This window comes from Dermacentor andersoni, chromosome 11 (genome assembly GCF_023375885.2).
Source record: "Dermacentor andersoni chromosome 11, qqDerAnde1_hic_scaffold, whole genome shotgun sequence".
Taxonomy (NCBI): domain Eukaryota; kingdom Metazoa; phylum Arthropoda; class Arachnida; order Ixodida; family Ixodidae; genus Dermacentor; species Dermacentor andersoni.
This window is the reverse complement of record NC_092824.1, coordinates 110,197,989-110,220,334: the sequence shown is the minus strand read 5'-3', so window position 1 is coordinate 110,220,334 and position 22,346 is coordinate 110,197,989. Positions and strand designations below refer to the sequence as shown.

The window sequence follows — 22,346 nt, the reverse complement described above, 5'->3', positions numbered from 1 at the left end:
GCACCCCAGCCCATTCTTCTTCTTCTGATTATTTCAGTCTCATGATCCGGATCCGCAGTCACTACCTGTCCTACGTAGATGTATTCCCTTACCACTTCCAGTGCCTCACTACCTATTGTAAACTGCTGTTCTCTTCCGAGACTGTTAAGCATTACTTTAGTTTTCTGCAGATTAATTTTTAGACCCACTCTTCGGCTTTGCCTCTCCAGGTCAGTGAGCATGCATTGCAATTGGTCCCCAAATTACTAAGCAAGGCAATATCATCAGCGAATCGCAAGTTACTAAGGTATTCTCCATTAACTCTTATCCCCAATTCTTCCCAATCCAGGTCTCTGAATACCTCCTGTAAACACGCTGTGAATAGCATTGGAGAGATTGTATCTCCCTGTCTGACGCCTTTTTTTATTGGGATTTTGTTGCTTTCTTTATGGAGGACTACGGTGGCTGTGGAGCCGCTATAGATATCTTTCAGTATTTTTACATACGGCTCGTCTACACCCTGATTCCGCAATGCCTCCATGACTGCTGAGGTTTCGACTGAATCAAACGCTTTCTCGTAATCAATGAAAGCTATATATAAAGTTTGGTTATATTCCGCACATTTCTCTGTCACCTGATTGATAGTGTGAATATGGTCTATTGTTGAGTAGCCTTTACGGAATCCTGCCTGGTCCTTTGGTTGACAGAAGTCTAAGGTGTTCCTGATTCTATTTGCGATTATCTTAGTAAATACTTCGTAGGCAACTGACAGTAAGCTGATCGGTCTATAATTTTTCAAGTCTTTGGCGTCCCCTTTCCTATGGTTTAGGATTATGTTAGCGTTCTTCCAAGATTCCGGTACGCTCGAGGTCATGAGGCATTGTGTATACAGGGTGGCGAATTTCTCTAGAACAATCTGCCCAACAAATCTGCTGTTACCTGATCCTCCCCAGCTGCCTTCCCCCTTTGCATAGCTCCCAAGGCTTTCTTTACTCCTTCCAGCGTTACCTGTGGGATATCGAATTCCTCTAGACTATTCTCTCTTCCATTATCGTCGTGGGTGCCACTGGTACTGCACAAATCTCTATAGAACTCTTCAGCTACTTGAACTATCTCATCCATATTAATAATGATATTGCCAGCTTTGTCTCTTAACGCATAAATCTGATTCTTGCCAATTCCTAGTTTCTTCTTCACTGCTTTTAGGCTTCCTCCGTTCCTGAGAGCATGTTCAATTCTATCCATATTATAATTCCTTATGTCAGCTGTCTTACGCTTGTCCATTAACTTCGAAAGTTCTGCCAGTTCTATTCTAGCTGTAGGGTTAGAGGCTTTCATACATTGGCGTTTCTTGATCAGATCTTTCGTCTCCTGCGATAGCTTATTGGTATCCTGTCTAACGGACTTACCGCCGACTTCTATTGCACCCTCCTTAATGATGCCCACAAGATTGTCGTTCATTGCTTCAACACTAAGGTCCTGTTCCTGAGTTAAAGCCGAATACCTGTTCTGTAGCTTGATCTGGAATTCCTGTATTTTCCCTTTTACCGCTAGCTCATTGATCGACTTCTTATGTACCAGTTTCCGTTCCCTCCTCAGGTCTAGGCTAATTCGAGTTCTTACCTTCCTATGGTCACTGCAGCGCACCTTGCTGAGCACGTTCAGATCTTCTATGATGCCAGGGTTAGCGCACAGTATGAATTCTATTTCATTTCTAGTCTCGCCGTTCGGGCTCCTCCACGTCCATTTTAGGCTATCTCGCTTGCAGTAGAAGGTATTCATTATCCGCATATTATTCTGTTCCGCAAACTCTACTAATAACTCTCCCCTGCTATTCCTAGAGCCTATGCCATATTCCCCCACTGCTTTGTCTCCAGCCTGCTTCATGCCTACCTTGGCGTTGAAGTCGCCCATCAGTATAGTGTATTTTGTTTTCACTCTACCCATCGCCGATTCCACGTCTTCATAGAAGCTTTCGACTTCCTGGTCATCTTGACTGGATGTAGGGGCGTAGACCTGTGCAACCTTCATTTTGTACCTCTTATTAAGTTTCACAACAAGACCTGCCACCCTCTCGTTAAGGCTATAGAATTTCTGTATATTAGCAGCTATGTTCTTATTATTACCTGCCTCTTATTATTACCTGTTCTTATTACCTGCCTCTACATTATCTAAAAGCAGCCCCGCTAGTGACTTCTTAAACACGTGTATTACATTCGGTTTAACGCAGCTCGTCACTGACTCAACACGCGTCACTGCTGACTCGTCCAACGTTTTAGATCGTGTATTAACAACTCACCCTGATAACTTTACCCCTGTCACCTTATTGCGCGGTCTGAGCGACCACCTGACAGTACATATTTCGTTTCGTTGCAACGTACTAAAGAAACAAAAAAAATCGGAAAACACTTACACTCTATGATAAAGGGGACTATGTCAGCATGAACCGAGAATTATCTGAGTACTTCGATACGTTCGTCGCTAACTTTCAACTAAATTCTCTCGAGTCGAACTGGCTGCTTTTCAACGCAGAGATGCATCGCCTTATACGTCTTTACATCCCCACCATTACAATAACAGAAAGAACAACATCACCATGGTTTAATGTATCCCTCAAACGAGTAAATAATAAGAAAGAACGGTTGTTTCGATTAGCCAAACGATCTAATTCTTCTTGCTCATGGCAGAAGTATTACGCAGCCGAGAAAGAATATGACAAGTTAACCTCTCAAACTAAACACAAGTTTCTTTCTACCACTTTACCAGCTATGCTACAAACTAACCCGAAGCGATTTTGGAAAACTATTAATCCTAATCAGCGGAATGAGATATCACTTCTGAATAGCTCCGGACTTCCGATCACTGAGACTGAGGCTGCGGATCTTCATAACAGAACATTTAGTTCAGTTTTTACTAATGAATTACTTGATGGCTTGCCCGATCCACCATACTTCGCATATCCGCTCATGCAAAATATCACATTCGATCCCATCGGCATTGTCAAAGTAATTGAATCATTGAAGAACTCGTCACCCACAGCAGTAGACGGTATCAATGCCAAAGTTCTAAAATATACTAAACATGTGTGTAGCCTGTTTTTATCACTCATATTCCAGGAATCGCTTAACAGCGCTTCAATTCCACATGACTGGCAGGTGGGCAAGTTCATCCCAGTCCTCAAGAAAGGAAGCCGATCATCACCGAGTAACTACCGCCCTATTTCCATAACAAGCGTGTCTTGTAAAATAATGGAACATATTTTATACTCGCAAATTGCTAACTTCCTAACATCCGTCAATTTTTTTCACCCAAGTCAACACGGTTTCCGCAATAATTGTTCCTGTGACACTCAACTTGCTCTTTTCTTGCACGACTTACATTTAAACCTAGATCGTAACATCCCGACTGACACTTCTTTTTAGATTTCGAAAAAGCATTCGATAAGGTCCCTCATGGTCGTCTCTTAATAAAGTTATCGCGTCTTAACATTCATCCTTGTGTTCTAAGCTGGATTCGAGGGTTTTTAACCAACCGTGAGCAATTCGTATACGCTAACTCACACTCTTCATCCTTAACACCCGTGCTTTCAGGCGTACCTCAAGGTACCGTACTTGGTCCCCTCCTTTTCTTAATATACATCAATGACCTACCTTGTAATATTTCTTCTCATATCCGACTCTTCGCTGATGATTGTGTGGTTTACCGAGCAGTTACTAACCCCAGCGACCATTTGGCGTTACAAAATGACCTATCGCGCATACAATACTGGTGTACCGCTTGGCTCATGTCATTAAATGTAGCTAAAACCGTGTTAATGTCTATTCATCGTCGTCGTAATTACGATATCCCTAATTATAGCATCAGTAACACGCAGATTGCAACAACGGATTCATTCAAATATCTTGGTGTGTACATCTCGCGTGACTTAACTTCGACCTGTCATGTTAAACACATAATAAACTCTGCTAATCGTACTCTAGGTTATCTACGCCGTAACCTTTTCCTCGCTCCTCCCTCTATTAAACAACTTGCTTTTCTAACCTTTGTGCGGCCCAAGCTTGAGTATGCCAAAGCTATTTTTGACCCCCACCACAATATCCTTATTAAAGCCCTCGAGTCGGTTCAGAACCGCGCGACACGATTTATCCTGTCAACTTATTCATACAATTCAAGCATCTCGGCACTAAAAGCCCAAATAAACCTACCCTCTCTAGCCTCACGCCGTAGAATAGCCCGTCTTAACCTTTTTCATAACTTCTTTCATTCCTTGCCTTTTGACAACCCGTACATAAAAAGAGCACATTGCATTGCCCGCACCAGTCACTCTAATACAGTATATCCCCCACAAGCCCATACCGTTACTTTTCAGCAATCATTTTTTCTGCGCACAACACGAGACTGGAATGGCCTGCCCGCCGAAGTTGCCACTATCATCGACCCACTTGCATTCAAGCGACTCATGGGAAATATCCCTTTGTAATTTGTAGTATCTATCTTTGTCACTAACTCCCCACTCCCTCATGTTATGTCTCAACAGAGACCTTTGAGGAAATGAATGAATGAATAAATAAATAAATAAATAAAATGAGGAATCCGACTCCTAGTTCTCGTCTCTCCGCTAAGCCCCGGTAGCAGAGGACGTGCCCGCTTTTTAGCACTGTATATGCTTCTTTTGGCCTCCTAACTTCACTGAGCCCTATTATATCCCATTTACTGCCCTCTAATTCCTCCAATAGCATTGCTAGACTCGCCTCACTAGATAACGTTCTAGCGTTAAACGTTGCCAGGTTCATATATATATATATATATATATATATAGGAAAATAGAGATGTCAGATCTCTCGCGGTTGCCCCCCCCCCCCCCCCCCCCCTCTAGAAATAGTTGGTACGTCACCGTCTGCATTCACTGTAAATATAAAGTGTCTGCTATTTATGGTCCTTCTACAGAGGAGGAAAAGTTTTTTAGGCGGTTCATGTAACACTCTAAAGAAGCCGGAAACGAGGTTTTACCAATATTTAACCACTAATTTACACAGCCATTTCAAGATGTTGCCTTCCTATTACTTTTAAGAATTGCCACAATTCAAAACATTATAGACTTTGTGAGTCATATACTTTTTTCATAAAACCGTGCAAACTAGCATCTAACTTTTTTCTTTTTTTTCTGCCACCTTAGCAGCGTCGCTGTGATAAAGTGAACTTTTAGCCAGATATAGTTTCTCAGTCCTGGGATAGGAAAATTGTTGTTGAAACCGCATAAGTCACCGCAAGTCGCTTTAACTTAGCAAAACAAAACAAAAAAAACTATGCAGCCGACTTATCCGACAGAATCTAGTGAAGGTCTTTCTTTGGGGTGTTACAATACGAATATCTATTGCCTGTAATTAAACCACATGCCTTGAATTGTTGGATCTATATATAACTTATTAATTCCCTGGTTCGGTTGAAACATTAGACGCATATAATGATATCTACCGCTCGTTCAGGAATTATAACAAAATATATTCATCCACGGACATTTCGATTGCTTTGCGTGGCACGAGCTTCAGCGCAAGCGGCAGGCTGAATCCAATGATCCAGTGGATAAAGGTAGACGGCAGGCTGTGAAATCTCAAACAAAGGCAAAGTTGCCTGCAGAAACACCGGAGCAAAGGGAGGCTATAGGCTAGCACGTTACAGAGAAGCTAACCAAGCGTGGAAGCGTGCCAAGATCGAAGCTACTGCAACCGCCGCCGTCGTTCACCCGCCCGAACAACAACAATGGGAAAGAGACGAAGCCGTGGACCTAAGCAACGGCACCAACGACGAAGGTTTGACGAACCACGCCCTTCGGCTGGCGGCAAGCTCAAGTGCGGAGGGAGGTTTCACCGCGACTTCGCGGGCAACCCGTTTGCCAGCGTGTGTAACGCATGTGAAAGACTGTGGCCTAACTTTAATGAAAGGCTGTGGGCATAATCTTTGCAAAACTACGCGAAACACACCTTCCGTTCACGATTGCTGGGATTACAAGAGGTAATAGCAAGCTTTAGCTCGAGCTCAACTCCGACGCGGCCTATTCAAATACATGTAAAACGCTAACACGTTTTTCTGAGATAATCCCTTGACCAATTTCAATGAAATTTGCTGACTTTCAGAGAAAAAGAAATTCTCGTGACTGTTAGAAGCGAAATTTCGATTAAGGCCCTAAATTTTGTTACAATAATTTTCGAAATTCAACAGTAAAAAAATAGAAAGCACGATAATAACAAATTAATAGCGCTGCGTCTAAAACAGAGATCGCGTCTCTGTAAAAGGCACCCCTTAAATCATTGATGATGATGTATATTGTGTAACCAAAGAGCGCCAGGCCAATGGTAATGAGTTCAAAGTGGAACAATAAAATACGAACAATGGATGTGACAGGGCTGTAAATGTGCCTAAAATACGGTCGCTGTAAATGCGCAAGAGCTACCTGTAATAAAACTAGATGACTATGAAGCGTGCCAAGGAGACGAAAGATACATTGTCCCAGGCTAAAATTGGTCGTAGGCTAAAAATACCCAAAAGCACTACTGCCTTAACAGAGCCCTTGAAGCGCAAGAACATGAATGCGTCTGCTATACAAGGACTACTATCACAGCTGAATTTTCAGGAGAGAGGATGCGCTACGAAACTATTGGGCTATTAACATGCACGACCACATCGTTCAAGAAAGCTAGGACAGCTTTGGTGGCAAAAAGGCGTTCTTTATCAAGAAATATAGCGGGATGGAGAGGGACACGATAGTGGTATGCTAGAGGAAAATGTTTCCTTCTCTGCCTTTCGGCTTCCCGACACTCCGCGAGGACGTGGAGCACGGTGAGCCTCTCACATCTACCACAGGTTGGAGGTTGGTTGCCAGTCACTAGAAAGTTGTGAGTACCATATGTGTGTCCTATTTTGAGTCGACAGAACATCAGTTCTTCGAGGGCCAGAAACCGAAGTTTGGCTTAACCAAGTGGAGCTGATTATTGGTTTCAATGTCTTACAAGCGCTGCCAGTGGCTTACCCTCGATGCATCTATGGCCAGGAACCCTGCAAATTGTCACATGTCCACGAGATGAATAATTATTCCACAAGTAAGAGTAAAGCTCTATGAAAACAGAATTGTTATGCTTTTGTGAAGAAATTAACGTTTTACTAGACCTAACGAGTCTGAATATTATTGATTTCAAGTTTTAATTTATTTGAATGTTTTACCGCAGGCAGTACTGCATAGGCTTCTGCAGGGAAGGCACTTAGTAGGGGGTTTAATACGTGACATTTAGAAAAAGAGGAACGAACAGCAGCGTAAGACACGCCAGCATGCGACTTTGACGCGTCTGTGTAGAATTCGGAGCAATAGTATTTCGATTGAAGTTCACGGAAATGCACAGCGATTTCGTGCTCAGAAGCCTGCTTTGTGACGGCTACAAAGTATACGTTGCATTCTATCACCTGCCACTCCCATGGTGGTATTACCTTACCTGGGGGCATTAGGCGATGTTCGTGAATTGGGACATCCATTTCTTCGCTAAGTTCTCTCACACGCAGTGAGAAAGGTAGTGTCATAGAAGGACTTTTAGGAAAAATTGTAGAACGCGTCAAGTCGTTAAGAGGAAGCTTTAGCTCGGGTGCTCCTGTCTAAATGCATGTAAAAGGAGAATTCGTTTTTCTCAGCAACCACTGCACCAAACTTGGCGAGGTTTGTTGCATTTAAAAGAAAAGCTTAAAATCTAGTGACTGCTGCTTTCGAATTTTTTATCTAGGGCGTCAATTTTTTATTAGAAATTGGCGAAAATTGGGAATTTTCAGGAAACAAAACTATCAACTTTACAACACTAACTCAGCAAAGAAAAATGATATCACAATTCTGTTATTTGCATATGATAGTACATCAAAAGCGGACAAACTTAGCGTGCTACACGTGAATCTAGCAATATTCAGTAATATGGAAATACAGCTTTCGCAGAACCTCTGTAAACAACGTAACAAATTCACGTAAGATGCAAATTGACATATCGAATTTGTCCGCTTTGAATGATCTAATGAATGCCGTTTACAGAACCGCGGTATCTGTTCTCAATGCAGACTTATTAAGCTGCAAACTTCATGCTTCTATATTTTTCAGAGCTTTGTATTTTTGAAAATCTTTTAAAAAAATTTCGGGCCCTAAATCGAAATTCCGCTTCCAGCAGTCACTAGAATTTGAACTTTTCACTCAAATCCAGCAGATTTCATCAACATCGGTCCAGGGGTTGGCTCATAAAGAACGTTTTTGCGTTTTACATGTATTTGAATAGGCCGTGTCGGAGTTGGGCCCGAGCTAAAGCTTCCTCTTCACGGTTGGGAGACACGGATGCTCCTTATTACAGTGCACTTTCAGGAAATAGGTGAAGCCGATGTATGTACTCTGAAAATGGAGTGACCACTCATCTGACTCTGCGTATAGACTTTCCACAGGGCTTATTATAAATGCGTCAGTGGCCAGGCGGATACCCTGATGGTGGACAGAGTCTAACGTCTTTCGCGCGCTCTGGGCAGCACAGTTACATACCATGGCACCATAGTCCAATCGTGATCGAATTAGGCTCCTGTAAAGATTCAATAAACACTTCCTGTCGCTACTCTATGTTGTATGGGATAGGATTTAGAGTTCATTGTTTTTGGACATTGTGCTTTAAGACTTTTTATGAGCGGAATGAAAGCAAGCCTGCAGTCAAGTATAACACCTAGAAATTTGTGCTGTTTGTTGACAGGCATTTGTTTTCGGCGCAGTTCTGCAAAAGTATCTGGAACCAGGCCTCTCTTTCTTGTATTTGGCCTCTCTTCCTTCCAATTAGCCTCGGCTAGTTTCCAGCGAGGGACATGCGGAGAGGAGTGATTTCGTGTTACTAGGTTTAGAGTTACTGGAAAGTGATCACTTCCAAATGGATTTTTAATTACACACCCTTCTAAATAAATCGGGGAAGATAGAAGCAGAACCGATCGACAAGTTTATTGAAGAGTATGAATTATGATGTTGATTATAATAAGTCGGTTCTTTCTTATTGAAGGGACCCGCACCGGAAGTTAAAAGGAAATTTTCAATGAGTGGACCTCTGGCGTCGCATCGTGGGTCTCCCCACATCGTGTCACGGCGGTTATGGGCGTTAAAATCCCCCAAGAGCATGTAAGGTTCGGCAAGCTGATCAATAAGGTTATAAAAGTGTTTTTTTTTCGAGATTATGGTTCGGAGGTATATAAATGGAACGTACAGTGGACCAACTTATAAAAAGAATGGCCCGAACTGACACTACCTCGAGGGGCATCTGAAGGGCGACGGCAAGCTACAGACTTGTCGGCTACTATGGCTACACCACCGCAGGCGTTATCCTCGTTCCGGTCTTTTCAGAAAATGCTGTAATTAAGAGGAAAATTTGTGTTCGTAGGTATGAGATGAGTCTCTGAACCCACAGGAACTTTGTATTGTGTTTACGTAATAGTTCTATAATGTCGTCGCGGTTATGAAGTCCTATAACATTCAATTATAGTATTTGTGCTTCTATTAGGATAAATGCCTATAAAAATGCCTATAATTATGATAAATCCCTATAAAGAAAGGCGTCAGGCAGGGAGATACGATCTCTCCAATGCTATTCACAGCATGTTTACAGGACGTATTCAGAGATCTGGATTGGGAAGAATTGGGGATAAGAGTGAATGGAAAATACCTTAGTAACTTGCGCTTCGCTGATGATATTGCCTTGCTTAGTAACTCAGGGGACCAGCTGCAATGCATGCTCACTGACCTGGAGAGGCAGAGCAGAAGGGTGGGACTAAAAATTAATCTGCAGAAAACTAAAGTAATGTTTAACAGTCTCGGAAGGGAACAGGAGTTTACGATAGGTAGCGAGGCACTGGAAGTGGTAAGGGAATACATCTACTTAGGACAGGTAGTGACTGCTGATCCGGATATGAGAGTGAAATAGTCAGAAGAATAAGAATGGGCTGGGGTGCGTTTGGCAGGCATTCGTAGATCATGAACAGCAGGTTGCCATTATCCCTCAAGAGAAAAGTTTATAACAGCTGTGTGTTACCAGTACTCACGTACGGGGCAGAAACCCGGAGGCTTACGAAAAGGGTTCTACTTAAATTGAGGACGACGCAACGAGCTATGGAAAGAAGAATGATAGGTGTAACATTAAGGGATAAGAAAAGAGCGGATTGGGTGAGGGAACAAACGCGCGTTAATGACATCTTAGTTGAAATCAAGAAAAAGAAATGGGCATGGGCAGGACATGTAATGAGGAGGGAAGATAACCGATGGTCATTAAGGGTTACGGACTGGTTTCCGAGGGAGGGGAAGCGTAGCAGGGGGCGACAGAAAGTTAGGTAGGCAGATGAGATTAGGAAGTTTGGAGGGTCAACATGGCCACAATTAGTACATGACCGGGGCAGTTGGAGAAGTATGGGAGAGGCCTTTGCCCTGCAGTGGGCGTAACCAGGCTGATGATGATGATGATGATGATGATGATGATAAATGTGTTTGGTACTGTGTGTTTAATAAGAAACTGAGATTAGCTCACGCGCCCTTTCTAGGCGAAGCTAGGTTTGTCTTTTATTGGAGCGATCGCGAGAACTTCACCGCTCCTTAGGCACTAGTGGCGCCGTCTGGCTCGTTGTTGTGTCCATCGCCTCTTGCGAAGCGTTCGACACGCGCTGTGTTTGACGTTAAGGCCTCGTGTCGGTAGACGAGACCTTTGAGGCCACCTGCTCGGAGGACGATGGCCCCTTCTGCTGGGGTGGTGGAGCAGCGCTAGCTGCAACCGCCGGGGGGAGGGGGCAGATGGTGTCGCTACCGACACACTGCGTGTGGGCCGGACAGCCACCCGAAGCCGTTGTGTCACTGTCCTTTGACGCGTCACAACGCCAAAGGTGTTCTTTGGCAGGATGGATACGCGCCTGCGTGCCTCCTTGAACTTTGTGCTCTTTTACTTTAATTGTTGCAATTTCCTTTTCTTCTTTCTAGGATGGGCACGACCGCGAGTATGCAGCATGCTCCCCATCACAGTTTACACAGCGGAGAGAGCTTTCACAAGATTCAGGTGTGTGCTCGTGAGCACTGCATTTCGCACAGGTTTGGCGGCCTCGGCAGCTCTGTGAACTATGACCGAAAAGCTGACATTTGAAGCATTTCAGGGGATTCGGAACGTATGGCCGAACACGAAGCCGGCATCGATGGCCTCGGGCAGAACACTTGTGCCAAAAGTATCAGGTGTTTGGTCTGGATTTCCTTATTGTCACGCCTCATCGAAATTCGTTTAACATTGATGACGTTCTGCTCACTGAAGCCCTCCAAGAGTTCAACTTCAGTCAGCTCCAAGAGATTATCTGGGACTACGCCATGGGTGGTATTCACAGTGCCGTACGGAGTTACTGTTATTTGGGCGTCCCCAAATGACACTAGATTTGGTAGCTTTTCATATTGTATCTGGTGGCGGAGCTCCAAGAGGAGGTTCCCGCTTGCTATTCTGGATGCTATATAAACTGTACCAAAACTTCGATGAGAGACTTAGAAACGAGGAATGGTGAAATTGTTCGCACTGGTTTATCTCGTTGTTCGGAATGAATAACATGGAAACGGGGGAAAGATTCTTTTTGCCGACCAAAAAAGTAGAATACTTCATCGGTGCGCCCTCTTTTCTGAAGGCGATCAGGGAGTGGGGCGAAAGAACTAGCCATAGAGGAATGTGTACTTTTCGGCAATAACGCCAGCCACCCACCGTGGAGCCCTACAAGAGGACGTTACAGGAACTGCAAGAACAGGTCGTGCAAACGCCAGCTGTATGTTATCACTATAACCAAATATGAAATGACCTAGGTTGGCTATTCCCTCAATGTTTACCCTTGCTGCATGGAAAAATTGTAAGGGAAGCCAGGAGAAGACAGGAAAGATGGAAAGTGAGAGAAGGACGAAGGTTGGAGGGAGAGAAAGACAGGAAAAGGCAGCTACCGATTTTCCCCGGGTTGGTCAGTTCGGGAGTGCCGTCTACGTGAAGCAGAAGACAGAGAGGTGCGTTGCCTCCGCCGGGGGACCTTAACGGTCCGAACACCTGGCATCGGGCTCAACCCCCAGGATACCCCTTTCCCCGGATACGGCTAAGCCGCGCATGGCTACACGCGGGAGGGTCCAACCCTCTTGTGCTCGGGTACGTGATGTCGCAACACACCAAACGCCTGCTGACGTAGACGCCCTTTCGAGGCCGCTAGATCATTGAAAGGGGAGAAATTCCATTCATGCGCCTGCATAAGACCTAAATTCACGTTCTACAAAACTAAAGACACTATTCTTTCTAATACCCGTAAACTAAAGAACACATCTTATATCATCGGTGAAGACTTCTCTCGTCCTGTACAATCCACGCGCAGTCATCCTGTAGCATTCGTCAAATCGAAAGGTGTTAAATTTTCACTCCACTATAAGACGCTACACAACGGAACAAAATGCTTCGTGTATACGATGACTCATCGCGGACGGTTAGGCAAACGTCATAGCGGTCACCTTTCGCAAAATTAGCAGATACCCGTCCCGATACCTTAGCCAGCAACCCTCTTTCGTGCTCTGTAGCCTTGCCTATTCGCAGTTTTATGCCGAAACGAGAACTACTGTCAAGCATAGTCACGTCATCTAAAAGAAATATGCTGGTACTAACCAAAACCTGGCTTACTAACGATATCGCTGACGCTGAAGTTGTTGCCGACTTGCCAAATTTATCCGTTTATCGAAACGATCGCACATGTTCACGAGGGGGCTACTGGACCATAATTATCATGTCCACCCATCCGACTTAGAGATATTGTGGCTTCTGTGCCGTATTTCGCCACACTCCGTTATAATCGGCCGATGTTGTAGGCCTTCGCATGCTAACCCAAAATTTTACCATGACCTTAGCTACATGCTAAACCAACTTATGACATCATTTCCGAACGCACATATTCTTCTCTGCGGTCATTTTAACTACCCAGGAATAGATTGGCTTAACCAATCTCACTCACAACTAATCAGCGTAGAATCGAGAGATTTTCTCTATGTTTCTTAGAACTTTGACTTAATCAACTAGTAACCAGCAGAACACGCATCGTAGGCAATTCCAGCAACATTTTAGACTTAATACTGAGGCAGGGTGTGAGACCAGGCTAGTTGGTATTCCATGCTGAAGTGAATGAGCACTCATCCTGAGTGTTTATCATCCATTACGTACTTAGAGCCCGTTAGCGACCGTAAAGTTATTCAAGCACATTTTTCCTTCCGCGCCGATCGCCATGAAACACGAAAAGAAAGCAATCACTTTGCATGACAAAGGTAATTACGACGCCATTATTTCCGAATTGAGCAAGGTTTTCCCACTCTTCGAAGCCAGTTTTAACTAGAGATCGTTTAACGACAACTGGTTGATATTTAAGAACAAACTACAGGACCTAAGACAAAGATTTATCGTTATTTATCGTAAGCCAAAGAAAATCGTTCTGAATCTTGGTTTTTCAAGACACTAAAAAAAACTCGAAAACAAAGGAAAGCGGCTTTATCGCGTTGATAAACTAAAACGAAACCTCGAGGCATCAGAAAAATACTACTCAGCCTAAAAAGAATACTTGACTGCGATCACCGACGAAAAACAGTCTTTAATACCGACCTGCTGCGCATGCTATGCGATAACCCAAAGAAATTTTGGCGCATTATCAACCCTGCACCAACGCCCTCAATTGCTTTCGCTAATGGATCGGATGAACCATTCTCCGACATAGACTGTGCTAACATCTTCAATACCGCATTTTCAGCAGTTTTCATGCAAGAGCACAACCTGCCTTCAGTGCCGTACGGAGTTACTGTTATTTGGGCGTCCCCAAATGACACTAGATTTGGTAGCTTCATGGATAGCACCTACTAATACCACGTCACCGATGGATGCGATAACCCTTTCTTCAAGCGGCACCTCATTCTTAATCGAGAAAATGAAACTTTCCTTCTCAGCCGGCACCGTTAAAATCAGCTCAAAACTACTAAAAAATACGAAGTGCAATACTGCAGTGTATTTGAAATTGTTATTTTCACAGTCACTAGGCACTTTCCACAGGTCTCATTCCTAAAGACTGGCAAACGGGAAAGATCGTCCCGCTTTACAAATCAGGTGATAAAAATTGTCCTCTTAAATACAGTCCCATACCTCTAACTAGCATCCCTTGCAATATCATGGAACATGTCATACACTCTCACATTATGCACTTCTTTGACGCTAACAATTTCTTCCATCCAACCCAGCACGGGTTCCGCAAGGGGTATTCATGCGAAACACAACTAGCCATGTTTCTCAATGATTTACATGCTGACTTGGACCCTAACCTTCATATTGACGCTATTATTCTGGATTATGCTAAGGCATTTGATAAAGTTTCACATCAACGGTTAATACAACAACTCTCTCGGGTAAACCTACATTCTAACCTACTAAGTGGATCAAACCGTTGTTAAGTAATCACTCTCAATCTGTCATCATAAATAACCAGTCCTCCAATCTTCTTCCTGTAACATCAAGTATCCCACAAGGCTTCGTTCTCGTCCCTATTTTGTTTCTTATGTGTATCAACAAGCTCCCGCTGCACGTATCTTGCAAAATTCGAATGTTTGCTGGTGACTGCATTCTATGCCGCCGAGTAACTAAGACTATAGATCAAGAAGCCCTCCAGCAGGATCTTAACCATAGCGAACAATAGTGTGAAGATTGGCTCATGACCCTTAACACTAACAAATGCAAGCTCCTTTCCATTACCCGTCGACACAAGATTCATGCTTTTCAATACACAATCGCTAACGAGTCCGTAGAATCCGTATCGTCTTTCAAATACTTAAGCATCACATTATCAGTTGATCTAACATGGAATGAACGTATCACTAACGCTCGACCATCAGCCAACAAAACAGTGGGATTTCTTAAACGTCATTTTCGCCTCGCCCCACATCACGTGACATTGCTTGCTCACAAATCACTCGTTCGACCTAAACTAGAATACGTATGCATTCGCCATATGGAACCCGCATCATGTTAACCTCATAAATGATCTAGAAGCAGTCCAAAATCGTGCTACAAGGTTCATCCATTCTTCTTATTCGTATGACGTCAATGTTACAGCTCTGAAAACTAAATCTGCCTTATCGCCTCTCTCATTTCGCCGTCCCATAGCCAGCCTATTACTTTACCACAAGTTCTATTACTCGTCACTCAATCGTGCACTATACATCATGCCAGCATCGTATATTTCTCACCGCACCAACCACAACCTTCAAGTTTTTCGTCCACGTGCCCGAACTGTTACTTTTGCAGCTTCATTCTTTCCACGTGCAGCTAAAGATTGCAACGGACTTCCCCAACATATCGTTGATATCACCTGTGCATCATAATTTGTTGAAAATTTAAATAGCCTTTTTTGTATATAAACACATGCGGCATTGTTATTCATGTTTTTTTAGCTGATTCCACCCCTTATGTAATACCCCCTCGTGGGCTCTTTAAGGAAATAAAATGAAATATGTCATTTTATATCTTACGTGAATTTGTTACGTCGTATAACGAGGATTCTGCAAAAGCTGTATTTTCATATTTCTAATTCTTTTTTAATATTCCCGTGTAACATATCAATTTTGACCACTTTAGATGTAGATGCGATTCACAGAATTGTGGTATCATTTTTCATTGCTTAGTTAAGAGTTGTATCGTTTTATGAAAATTTTCAATTTTTGACAAATGTTAATAAGAATTGACGACCTAAATAAAAAATTACATATCAACAGTCAGTAGATTTTAAGTTTTTCTTTTAAATGCAACTAACGTCGCCAAATTTGATGCAGTGGTTGCCTAGAAAAACGGATTCTCCTTTTACATGTATTCAGATAGGAGCACCCGAGCTGAAGCTGCCTCTTAAACCTCAGCCAATTGTTTTCGTACAAGGCGGCTTTTAAAGACTATAAAAGGAGGAATGGAGAGAAGCCATTTAGTCAAGAAACAAAACTGAAAACCACTCAGTGGGTTGAATAGCAGAATTTAACAGCGATACGACAGAGTTAGCTCTCCGTTGTTCATCACAAGTGGCCATTGCGGATAAACCTGATTTTATAGCAGTTCTTTAAGTTTTGTAATTAATGAACTGTCTTTTCCCATACAATAGGAGCCTGATGTAAAAACATAACTTCAAAAGTAATGGGTAAGTGATCGCCACTTGTTCCATTGTCGAAGGTGTCCCAAGATGAAATAGTCATATGAGCAGACGAGATTGTCAGGTCTAACGCAGAAGAGAATCACCAACGTAGAAAACAAATTCGAGCTGAATTCTGACATTGCAAATTGTTGTCATGCATCCGATTCCGCAACCTTTTCCCACAAACATCCGTTGTTAGTCCCCAAATAAAAATGATGATAATTGAAATCTCCTGCGAGGAGCCTTGCATCTGAATATTTTCGGCACAGCGAGTACAGGTAATCAGACCTCTTGACACCGTTTGGGAAATACACAATACCATTGTAAAGGAAGTGCAACCAGGCAGCAAAAAATCTAATTCTAAAATGTCGCAGCCTGAACACACATGTTCAAAAGTGACAGTTACGTTACGATACATTTTTTTAAGAGAATAATGCTAGCAGCCCACCGCCCCTACCTGGGCAATCTAAACGACACGTTCGAAAATTACTAAATGCTAGTCTTTGATGTGGGGAAGGCCATAATTATTTAAATAAAGTAACATCTGGAATTATTTAGTGTACTACATGAAGAAGCTCAACATAACCAAACGTTATAGGGTGGCAATTCCATTGAACTGTTACTGATGCTATGGCGGTCCTAAAATAGATGACTCCACAGCATAACTCAACGCATCCTGCTCATCCTGATGACAGTTATCTTTCGGATTTTATTTATGAGAATCAGTGGAAGAAATTGCTCATGATGCAACTGGGGATTCTAGGGATGTGAACAGACCGGATGCAGTGGCTGCGTAACCGACTTCACGCTCTTTAATCGCTGCTATCGCTTCCGCGCGGGAACAGTGATGTTTTTCCGTGATCTAAATCACCTGCATCACGGCCTCGCGTGCGGCAGGTATTATCTGCAGCACTACGAGTATCCTCGTATAAGCAACATCCGGATGCATCTACGTCTCAGGCTGATGTGGAGTGAGAGCGCTCACAATTATAGCATCTCATTGAAGATCGTAGACATTAGCATTGTGCCCAGGTCTCCCGCAATTTCGGCACTGCAGTGGTCTAGGAGTCAGGCTCTGTAGGCGAAACAAATACGGCCAAGCCTTCACTCCAGACGGGCGCGTTAAATCGGCGAACGAGACGATAACGCTCTCACTTGGAACTCGATTATCACCCACTGCCCTAATACATCTCTAAACAGAAGCGACACCAACCGGAGGGAGCAGCCTCAAGAGTGCCTCAGGAGGGATATCGGCGGGTACCCCATGAACAATGTCCTTCACGCATGGGAGATGGGGAGGCATGAAAGCACGAACCGCAATGCTAGCGAATCTGGTCCAGTTAAGCAAATCATTGATGCAATGAACATTAGATGACTTACACAGAATGCCTGTCTTGCCGAAACGCCTTGCCTCCGAGATGTCAATGGAGTGCTCGGTTATACCGCTCAGCTCCTCCTGGAAAACTTCTGATTCGGCCAGCCCAGTGGATCCACCGTCTGTGGGAACGATCGCCACGGGCAAGGTGTTGACTCCATTGCGAAGAAAACACTCCAGGGGCCCCGACTCAGTGGGACGACTAGCCGACTAGGGCGAGCCCTGGTCGGCAACTGAAAACCGGCATTCCCGGCCCCTGAAAAAAAAAAACACTATATAAGAAACCAAGCACTACGAGCAGTTAAAGTGAAGCCAATACTCATTCGGGTACGAGACAAGAGGGTCGCTTCGAAGCCTTGTTCTTATTTTTGTTATCTAGTCAAATGGCTCAACCCACTCTGGGGGATCGGCCATGAATCAGGTGGCGAAGAAACTGTTATAAATTTTATTTTAATAAATTAGGGTCAAATGAAATAAGTATCTTGCAAATGGAATTGAAAGTGTTACAGATGTCAATAATCAATTATCTGAGCATTACTTAAAAAGAATTTTGTGAGCATATGCATTACGAAGAATTATAGCATGCATTTTTATGTCTCACGCAGAAAGATACAGAGGGCTACACTAACGTTCCTGTGGCTGCAACTGAGTACGTTATCGTCAAAGGAAATATTTACAGGAAGAGTCAAATTCAAGCCAAGCTTTTGGAAGCGTTCTTCTAAAGATCTCTTCCTTTGGATAATAAAACGGCGGCATGTCAAAAAGAAGTGTTCTAGATCTTCACTCCCATTGAATAAAAGGCCCAGGGGTGATATAGCGAGACCAAACCTGAGGAAGTAAAAGTTAAGTGGGGGGACTCGACACCGCAGTCTCGTAATCGTTACTTCAGTTTTTCTAGTGGAGCACCATTTGTTGTTCCAATGAAAATTGAGATGCGAGAAATCAGATGTTGACAACGATAATTGCGCGAAGTTGTTTGCAGTAGTATATTCTCTGAATCGCGCCGTAGCCATGAAAGTTGACGAAGGTAAAATGGGGATTAAAGAGACATCGTGGGATGCTACTGCGAGAGCATCTGTATATTCGTTCAATGCTAGACCTTTGTGGCTTGGCGGGGTATCCCCACTAAACGAACGAGATACAAGTGTGTAGGAAAAGAGAATAGAAAGTTTTCAATGAATCTGACAATTTCGATGTGGTCAGTGAACAACAGACCGACTGGCAATCACTTAAGATTACGGCTGATGACAGAGATGGTAGTTTGCGTAAAGCTAAAACAATTGCCAATAATTTTGCCTGAAACATGGTCGCAAAGTCAGGTAGTCGAATGGAAAAAGACTAATTTATATTTGCTGATACAATGCCCACACCTGCCTTTTCTTCGCAGACGGAACGATCAGTTGCCATAACGGTTTTTGTATCCAAGTGGCCAAGGTGGTCTTCCAAATTACTATTCAGATGTTGATAGAGAAAATGTTTAACAACTGTTCGGGAAAATATCATCAAATGCAATTTTAGCGACTGAAACAATAATTTAGTAAGACCACCTCCCATAGTTGAACATTTAATGCATGCAATAGTTTTTGTAGGAAAACAACTGATGGCAACGTGAGAGATGCAACTGATAATAAAATAATAAAAAATAAAAAATAATAAATAATAAAAAATGAGGCCGATTTATTAATGAAAGCATATTGTGATCCCCTCTGTGGTGATGCATGTTTTTAGAAAAGTTTGTACTGTTAGATTTGAAATCGAATTATAGAAGGAAGGCGTGCCTGCTGATATAATGTATCATCAGGGACAAATTCAGGAAGCCCAAGACATAAGCGTTCTCATACATCTCATTCTCATAGAACCAGAGGCCGAATTTTTTATGCAGGTCCACCAGAAAACAAAACGCAGCCGAGCTCCCTCATCGGGTGAACATACATGCAATAGATCACAATGAGAGGATACCGACGCAAACCTGATTGATTGCTGCTGAGTTTACGCAGCATTCTTACAGCGCGTGCTCCCTTTGAGGTAATATGCTCTATATGCGGACTCCAATTAAGTTTTTCGGTGTAAATTACTCCCAGATATTTAAGTGAATTCACCTCTGGGATCCTTTTTTATCGATGAAGAACCAAAATTTGCCCAGGAATGCATTGAGGGAAAATTAGGACGGCGCTTTTCCTGATGTTAAGCGATATTAATGCCATCAAGCCACAATTCTAGGCGGCTCATATAGGACTGTAGAGTTTGGTACAAAGCATATTAATCTACCGATGCTGTCAGAAATTCTATGTCGTCGGCGTATACGTACAAATGGAGATCCTGTTGTAAAGGTACAGTACTCAGTGAAACAACAAACAGCAATAGCGATAGGGCTGATCCTTGTGGTAGACCTCTTGACTGTTGATACGTTAATGAACACAATCCGCGTAAGAGCAATGAAATTCCATGCCGCTTAAACATTTATGATCGCACGCTACAAAATTATTTGGCAGACTTGCATTCCTAATCGCGTTTATTAGGCTTAGAGTTATACGCTGTCTTAGCCTTAGTGATGTCCAAAGTGACTAAAGCTGCGTGTTTTTTCTGACATCGATCTAGTTGAATACGACTTTCTAGGTCGACATGGGCACACCAAATCAAGCACCCACGTCTGAGGCCAATTTGGCATGGGCTGAAAATTATATTCTCTATCAGCCAATTATCTATGCGGTCGTGAAAGATTCTTTCGACGAGTTTTACTAGGTTAAATGTAACAGCTGGATAACGGCGTACTGTTGTCGAATACATAACCGGCATGTAATTTTTTAGAGTGGGATTACGTTTGCACGTCTCCATTCTGGAGGAATTGACGAGTTTTTAATAAAATGTTTTACCGTGGTAAGTAATGTGCGCGATGATATCTTAAGTAAAGTTTTCAATATTGCTGTAGTAACGGAATCGGGGCCTTGCGCTGAATTAGGCAGCTCGCTTAACACATTTTTCAACTCCGAAACTAGCTTGTTCGAAGTCATCACCATGTGTAGGCGTCGTAGTATGATAGGGCAAAATCGACTCAAAGCGACATTGTAACATTGTAAATTTACACCCTTTTCTTTTTGGTTATCCAATTACTGATTTGATATAGCCATGTGTAAACCTTTTTGAATGTGCTGAAATTAACAAAAGCATTTGAATGCATAGTAATTCAAGTCATGGGTATACGAGCTCGAAAGGAATAGGAAGGTGGTCACTACATGTGCCCGAGTTTATAGCAGACCAAGTGGGGATAGACAAATTAGTAGTAGCGAAGGTGAGATCTATTGTGGAAAGTGACTTACTACAAATAAATGTGGGTATGCGTGCGTTAATGCATGATAAAGTATTGTTAGCAGCCCACTCCCACAAACGTTCACCACTCGAATCGGTCTTGTACTCTCCCGAAGTATGGTGGAAGTTAATGTTTCCGGTTCTGTACCTGTTCTGAATAAAGGGAAAATCAGACATCCACCCGTTCGCAGCAATTGCTACAAAGGAAACCCATACGGGTTCCTCGAAAGAAAAGCCTCATAGTTGTAGAAAAATTCGTCCTGGTCCGACAACACGAAGCAAAGGCAAGAGTTTGACATAGTAGTTCTGCGGAAACCCGCAAGGTGGAGAGAAGTAATGAATAAAGGGAAAATCAGACATCCACCCGTTCGCAGCAATTGCTACAATGGAAACCTTCTGCATGATACACGGGAGATGTCTCGTTAGGTCGAATTTAAAAAGCTGCGTGGATTCGATGTTTCGGCATCATTTGCATCTGAAGCATTTAAAATGTAGAGGCCATGGTTGGGCGGGCGAGTACTAAAGGAGTTGTCATTTATGTGGTAACCATTTGTGCTAATGACTCCGATAGGCTCACAACTAGATTTTCCATTGCCTTCTGAATTGCTCTCTATACTGTCGAAGCTCTGACATCAGAAAGCGAGGAGATCGCCTACATGACTACATGAGATCGCCTATTTGCTGCACCGGCACACCTGCGAGATCGCTCTGCAACGATATAACGGACTTCCCGTCTTGAGCATCTGTTTTGCTCAATTATTTCTAAAATTTGTAATTCCTGCGCTCTCGCAGAACAGTTAGTATGCTCAACTGAGTGAGAACTACTGCGGAGGCAACGCTGTTCTTCCTGTGATGAACAATGTTTTTATTCATGTTTTTTTTCACATTTACGACAGCGAGGAATCAATCGGCATCCCTTAATGCTATGTCCGTAGCACCAACACTTAATACACTGAAGGGGGCGAGGAGATAGCGGTTCAACCCGGTAAATGAGTGGTCACGCTTTGATCTCTGTCAGACGAGCTGTTCCAGCAAGGGTAACAGTGAATGATTCTGTGGGTATCTTGTTCTCAAATAAGCGAGAGCAACGAGACACATTCCGCTCCGGTGACAGAAAACATGGACAAAATTTCTGAAGGGAAAAGGTTCGAGTCGACCCCACGAACCAGTCCTTTTACAAAATATAAGTGAGAAAGAATAAAGGAGCTCACCGGACGTAAGGCGAACGCAGTACATTTGAGAAGGTCAGTGACACAGGCCTGGTCTGGCGAACAGCAGAGAACGCCACCGCGACCGAACTGCCATACTTCGGTGATCAGCTGGTAGCGGGGTGTCGCCATCTCAAGTTCTTCCAGATTTAACCTGGGTTCTTTCGTTGAAATTGACTCTCCATAGGACGGTACCAGGGCCACAGGAACCTTGGTCAGTCCGCTGCGCAAGAGAAGTTCAATGGGAT

General features: G+C 43.2%; 1 protein-coding gene and 1 long non-coding RNA gene across 3 annotated transcripts in view; one reads left to right on the top strand and one right to left on the bottom strand.

Annotated features, from left to right (window-relative positions):
- LOC126539614 (uncharacterized) overlaps positions 1 to 22,346 on the top strand; it is a 99,727-nt gene that overhangs the window by 39,734 nt on the left and 37,647 nt on the right. The gene's annotated exons all lie outside the window — the stretch shown is intronic.
- The window catches only part of LOC129386932 (uncharacterized), a 69,236-nt gene that overhangs the window by 14,019 nt on the left and 32,871 nt on the right, over positions 1 to 22,346 (bottom strand). The window contains exons 3-4 of one of the 2 annotated variants that reach the window (XR_008614259.2): positions 22,102 to 22,321; positions 17,590 to 17,840 (exon numbers count right to left, since the gene is read on the bottom strand). Coding sequence is in view for 1 of the 2 variants with exons in the window: in XM_055075402.2 (XP_054931377.1) it covers positions 22,102 to 22,321 (220 nt within the window). In the remaining variant the exon portion in view is untranslated. The remainder of the gene's footprint in view (positions 1 to 17,589; positions 17,841 to 22,101; positions 22,322 to 22,346) is intronic. The other variant, XM_055075402.2, reaches the window with a different exon arrangement.